This window comes from Chiloscyllium plagiosum, chromosome 45, assembly GCF_004010195.1.
Source record: "Chiloscyllium plagiosum isolate BGI_BamShark_2017 chromosome 45, ASM401019v2, whole genome shotgun sequence".
Taxonomy (NCBI): domain Eukaryota; kingdom Metazoa; phylum Chordata; class Chondrichthyes; order Orectolobiformes; family Hemiscylliidae; genus Chiloscyllium; species Chiloscyllium plagiosum.
Genome location: NC_057754.1, coordinates 2,541,498 through 2,547,999, shown reverse-complemented (window position 1 = coordinate 2,547,999; position 6,502 = coordinate 2,541,498). Strand labels below are relative to the sequence as shown.

The following is a 6,502-nucleotide window of genomic DNA, read 5'->3' as shown; positions in this document are numbered from 1 at the left end:
CTGCCTATCTCTGTAAACCCCCTTCCAGTCCTTGTACACCCCGCCCTATCTCTTAACCTTCTCCAGCCCCAATACACCCCTCCCTATCTCTGTAACATCCTTGAGCATTTACACACCCCTCCCCTTCTCTGTCACCTCCTCAAGTCCCGACACCCCTCCAATCTCTCTGTCACTTTCTCCAGCCCTGACATCCCTTCCTGTCTCTGTGTCACCTCCTCCAGTCCTGACATCGCTCCCTACCTCTATACAAACTCCGGCCACTACACACCTCTCCTTATCTCTCTGACCTCCTCTAGCTCTGACATCCCTCCTTACCTCTGTACATCACCTTCTAGTCCTTACAACCAAGGACAAACCAGCCCACTTGGTTGACACCCCATGGACCACCTTCATTCACTTCCTTCACCACTGACACAGTCACAGCAGTGTGTACCATCCACAGTGGACCACAGCACACTCCTTGGACAGCACCTTTCAAACCGACACCCTCTACCCCCCCAATGGACAAGGGCAGCAGGTACCATTTCCCACTGAGCTGCACGCCATCCTGACTTGGGAACTAGATCACTTGTACCTTCCCTGTCACTGGGTCAAAATGCTGGCACTCCCTCCCTCACAGCACTGTGGGTGCCCCTGCAGGACTGCAGCAGTTCAAGAAGGCAGCTCACTATCACCTTGTAGTGGGGAGTGATTAGGGATGAGCAGTGACAATTTGCAAGAATACCAACAAAGGGGGGAACCATCCAATCTGAACAAATCTGTCAGTTAACTGTCAATCATCATCCCCTGCTGCATGGCACTGTCACGACCAATTAGAGCCCACCTGGCAACCCATTAGCATTCTTCTTTCATACAGGACAACACGTTGGTTTTCCCTTCTATTGGAATTCTTGCAAATTGTCCCGATCAGTGCAGGATGAAATGCGTTGATGAAGATGCCTTTTGCTTTCAGGAAGATTCACTATTTTAATCCCGGCAAGGCCCTGAGCAAAACCCAAACGTCAGTGAAGAGTCGCTGCTATTCACACGCTAAGGTTTACTGCTGAGGCTGGCTCCACTGGAACAGGCTTCCTTTTGGCAAATTCATGTGCATTCACTCGGAGCTATATTCCTTCGGCTGGTACCTCTCCCCAAGACAAACTGCAAACCAAACTTCAGTACCACGTGTGGGTTCCTGTGAACTCTGTTTCCAACAGGTTTTGCCTGGTTTCTTGTCAGAGAGGCAGACATACTGTATTAGCCTACGCTCTCTCACATACCCCACTTTGAATTATTCTGACTGCGTCACTGCGCCTCTGTTGCTTGGAGACAACCTAGTTTTGGTCCTCTCTACCTTTTTTTCTTTCATGCACTGAAGTGCTAATCCCTACCCCCTTCCCCAATCTCCACGTGGACTTGAAGTGTCTGTGTGGAGTTTGCACATTCTCCCTGTGGGTTTCCTCCAGGTGCTCTAGTTTCATCCCGCGATCCAAAGATGTGCAGGTTAGGGTGGATTGGCCGTGCTAAATTGTCCCACAGTGCCCAGGGATGTGCAGGTTAGGGTGGATTGGCTGTGCTAAATTGTCCCATAGTGCCCAGGGATGTGTAGGTTAGGGTGGATTGGCCGTGCTAAATTGTCCCATAGTGCCCAGGGATGTGCAGGTTAGGGTGGATTGGCCGTGGGAAATTGTCCCACAGTGCCCAGGGATGTGCAGGTTAGGGTGGATTGGCCGTGCTAAATTGTCCCATAGTGCCCAGGGATGTGTAGGTTAGGGTGGATTGGCCGTGGGAAATTGTCCCATAGTGCCCAGGGATGTGCAGGTTAGGGTGGATTGGCCGTGGGAAATGTACAATTGCAACATTTTCAGGCCATCTGGATGGGGACATAAATCGGAAGGGTTAAGAGAGAAATGGACCAAGTGCTAACAAAAGGGACTAGATTAGGTTGGAATATCTGGTCAGCATAGATGAGTTGGACCGAAGGGTCTGTTTCCATGCTGTACATCTCTATGACTCTAAGTGAAACTAGATTAGGTTAGGATATGGACGAGTTGGACCGAAGGGTCTGTTTCCATGCTGTACATCTCTATGACTCTATGACTCTATTACTGCCCGGGTGGATATTGTGCTTTCTCCCTGCGTGGGAGTCCTCCAGGTGCTCCGGTTTCCTCTCACAGTCCAAAGATGTGCAGTTTAGGGTGGATTGGCCATGCTAAATTGTCCCATAGTGCCCAGGGATGTGCAGGTTAGGGTGGATTGGCCATGCTAAATTGTCCCATAGTGCCCAGGGATGTGCAGGTTAGGGTGGATTGGCCATGCTAAATTGTCCCATAGTGCCCAGGGATGTGCAGGTTAGGGTGGATTGGCCATGCTAAATTGTCCCATAGTGCCCAGGGATGTGCTGGTTGGGGTGGATTGGCCATGCTAAATTGTCCCATAGTGCCCAGGGATGTGCTGGTTGGGGTGGATTGGCCATGGGAAATTGTCCCATAGTGCCCAGGGATGTGCAGGTTAGGGTGGATTGGCCGTGGGAAATTGTCCCATAGTGCCCAGGGATGTGCAGGTTAGGGTGGATTGGCCATGCTAAATTGTCCCATAGTGCCCAGGGATGTGTAGGTTAGGGTGGATTGGCCGTGCTAAATTGTCCCATAGTGCCCAGGGATGTGTAGGTTAGGGTGGATTGGCCCGTGCTAAATTGTCCCACAGTGTTCAGGAATGTGTCGGGTGTGCGCATTAGTCAGGGATAACTGCAGGGGAATGGGTCTGGGTGGGTTACTCCTCGGAGGGTAAGTGTGAACTTGTTGGGCCGAAGGACCTGTTTCCACACTGTAGGGATTCTATGACTCTAATAAACAAACCGTCATCCAGCCTCCTTACCAAGCCCAAAGTAACTCTACAAATTGAAAGTTCAGAAGAAAAATCTCCACCCTGTACACACCTTGCTAAATATCAATTAATCCTATGGTTAGACATTGTTCTTAACACTGAACAAGCCTGTACTCATTTTGTTTTTATTTAAATTTCTAGGTTCTATGACTTAACCACAGGAATCAGTGATCCCAATGTATTTATCCCTCCTCCTAAGTGCCTTAAACTGAACAATTGAGAATATTTGTTCTCAGATCCGGTACAATTGTAAGATTAATCTGACAATCTGAAATAAAGAACAACTGTACCCTTGCTCGCCCTGTTTATTGAGGTAGGAAACTTTGCCAGTCAAATGGCCGGAGGTCATGCAGAGTTCTGCTCCCTGACTTCCCCATCACTAATGCAGGACAAATACAGACTTTGAGATAAGGCTAGCTAGCATTACTAAATGGTGGTAGACTCTATGGATGCATTGTCACACCTAACTGCATCCGCACGCTGGAAATTTAGCCGGAAGCGTCACAAACATTCAGGTTTTGAAAACGCTGCTGGGAGTCAGAGGACTTGAATTAAGGGGAGGCTGGATAGGGTGGGACTTTTCTCACCGGATCGGAGGAGGTGACCTTCATAGAGGCTGATAAAATCATTAGGGGCAGAGACAAGGTGAGTGGCCGGTGTCTTTTCCCTCGGATGGGGGATTTCAAGACTAGGAGGCACATTTTTAAGATGAGAGGAGAGAGATTTTGAAAAGACATGGGGGGGGGGGTGGTTTGAGGTGGGGAAGGCAATTTTTATTTTAAACACACAGGTTGGTTTGTGTGTGGGATGAACTTCCTGAGGAAGTGGTGGATTGTGGGTGCAGTTACACAAGCACCTGATGAGGGAGCACCACTCCGTAAGCTAGTGCTTCCAATTACACCTGTTGGACTATAACCTGGTGTTGTATGATTTGTAACATTTAAAAGTGGGTAGACGAATAGGAAACATTTGGAGGCATATGGGCCAGGAGGGGGCAGGTGGGACTAGTTCAGTTTGGGAATATGCTCGGCATGGACTAAAGGGTCTGTTTCTGTGCTGTTTGACTCTTAAGTACACAATATTCTCCAATTTTACCTAATTATCAGACCCAGGTTGAGAAAAAGCATACACCAGGTTACTGTACTTAAAAAGGAATTAGTTTATTACAAGTACCATATATGCTCGAGTAATAGTCAAATTTCTTTAGACTACTTTTTAAGGTTACATTTATGAGGTTGACTATTCATGGATTTTAGTTTTGTGGGGCTGAACTTCATACTGTATCATTAGCAGAGCCCCGATTGGTCTCTAAACGAAGAAAGAAAGAAAACGCAACCAATTATGGTAATTATCAGATACAGACAATAGAAACAAAAATGAATTGCCAGTAGTAAGCTTTCATTTCTACCTACAAAATGTCAAGCAGGAAATATAATACAACTTTAAATCACAATTACCAGTACGTCGGAAACATGTCAAATGCAAAAGTTCATTAAAATCCTGCTTAATCATACGTTCAGCATCTTCAGCACCGAATAAATCTTAATACACATCAGGGTGAAGGTATCATCATACAGACCCTCCTCATCCTCGCTAATTGTAGTCAGCGATAGCACAACTTCTGCTGCTGCTGCGTCATCTATGTCACCCCATAGATAATCGTCCTCTGTGCTGTCTAATGCATTCGAAGTTCCACGTTTCTTGAACGATTTGAAAATAGTTTCAGCTTTTATTTTCCTTCCATGAATCAATGAAGCATTCACCCATCAGGGACAGTGACAGCCTCCGTACGTGTATGTTGTTTTTTCCTGTATCACCCATCCAGCTATCCCACTTCATTCTCATCATATCCTTAAATGGCTGATTGATACCAATATCTATCTTATTGATACCAATATCTATCTTATTGATACCAGATACCAATATCTATCTTATTGTTACCAACATCTGTTGGTTGCAAAACACTGGTACATCCTCTGGGAATTACAGCTATGTCTGTGTCCTGTGATTGAATGTTAGCAACAACATTCGTCACTAGATGGGATCTAAACTGGTCCCAGACAGGCAAACTCTTTTCCTTGTGTAGCCCATCAGTAAATTCCAAACTTCCCTTATCCACCTTCATCAATCCAGCCTTGCGGGAGTACATGGATAACAATTCCTTTTGGAAATTTCTCCTTTGGTGAAGTTTTTTTCCCTCAAAAACAGCCATCGGTTTTAACTTGGTGCCATCAGTCATACAAGAAATAACATTGGAGCGGCACGGTGGCTCAGTGGTTAGCACTCCTGCCTCACAGCACCAGGGACCCAGGTTCGATTCCGGCCTCGGGCGACTGTCTGTGTGGAGTTTGCACGTTCTCCCCGTGTCTGCGTGAGTTTCCTCCGGGTGCTCCGGTTTCCTCCCACAATCCAAAGATGTGCAGGCCCGGTGAATTGACCAGGCTAAATTGTCCCATAGTGTTAGGTGCATTAGTTAGAGGGAAATAGGTCTGTGTGGGTTACTCTTCGGAGGGTCGGTGTGGACTTGTTGGGCCGAAGGGCCTGTTTCCACACTGTAGGGAATCTATTCTAAAAAAAAAGGAAAGCCACTTTCCTCATGGCCAGTGGTTCTCACCGATACTGTTTGTTTCCCCTCTTTACTTTGCAGTTCAATTCTCCCACATGTCGAGAGTAATAGGTGATTTGTCCGTGTTCCCAATGCGTGGTAACTTGTAGCCTTCCTTCTGCCGAATTCTGGTCACCAGCTGGTGACACTGAAATGTCTTCTCGTTCAGCAAACTTAGTTCTCTGCTGAAGTGCCAAGTCATGCCTTCTGATGGACCTTATGTACCATGTAGCATTTGCCTGTAAAATCTGAAATTCCATCCTTCCCTGATTCGTTTCATGCATGGATTCTGATTAACACATTAGCACTCATACATTTTGCGGTTTGACCCATTCTCTAGTACCCGCTCAGCAACCCTTGTTTTCTCCAATAGTGGCCACTTGCTTAGTTTACCTCTGTTGGCGCACTTGCGCGTTAGCATTGTCCGAGGTTGGTTCGATATCTTTTTCCGAAACACAAAATTCTCTTACCACTCCACAGATATTTGTCCTCTCTGCAACTTCAATACCTTGCGGTTTAAACGCTGATATACGTTGTTTTTTTTTCCCTGGAGGGCATTTTTACACAAAATGATGGAGAAATTTCAAAACCTCAACTAGGTACATGACTATGCCATGGGGTTGGTTGTCACCTGACTCTTTCGAACTGAATTGCCGTGAATTGTGCACCAAATCACAATAGCACGAGAAAAAAATTCATCTCCTCATCGTAACATTTATGTACGGGACAATACCTTGACTCTCAAATGTTGATCTGTTATCTGTAAAGACCTTTACACAGGAAGGATTTGGAGGGATATGGGCCGGGTGCTGGCAGGTGGGACTAGATTGGATCGGGATATCTGGTCGGCATGGACAGGTTGGACATAAGCGTGTGTTTCCGTGCTGTACATCTCTATGACTCTATATATGGAAAGTTCCAGACTTTTGGCCAAATAGAGAGGGTCAACTTTTACATGAGGTCGACTATCACTTGAGTATGTATGGTAATTAGACTCTAGCCACAGGGATGTGCAGGTTAGGGTGGATTGGC

General features: G+C 46.5%; 1 protein-coding gene across 1 annotated transcript in view; it reads left to right on the top strand.

Moving 5' to 3' along the window:
• Window positions 1-3,159, top strand: part of LOC122543812 (mammalian ependymin-related protein 1-like) — a 24,707-nt gene extending 21,548 nt beyond the window's left edge. The window contains exon 7 of the mRNA XM_043682602.1: window positions 3,007-3,159. Within this exon, the coding sequence (XP_043538537.1) occupies window positions 3,007-3,085 (79 nt within the window). The 3' untranslated portion in view covers window positions 3,086-3,159. The remainder of the gene's footprint in view (window positions 1-3,006) is intronic.
• The last annotated feature ends 3,343 nt before the right edge of the window (window positions 3,160-6,502 follow it).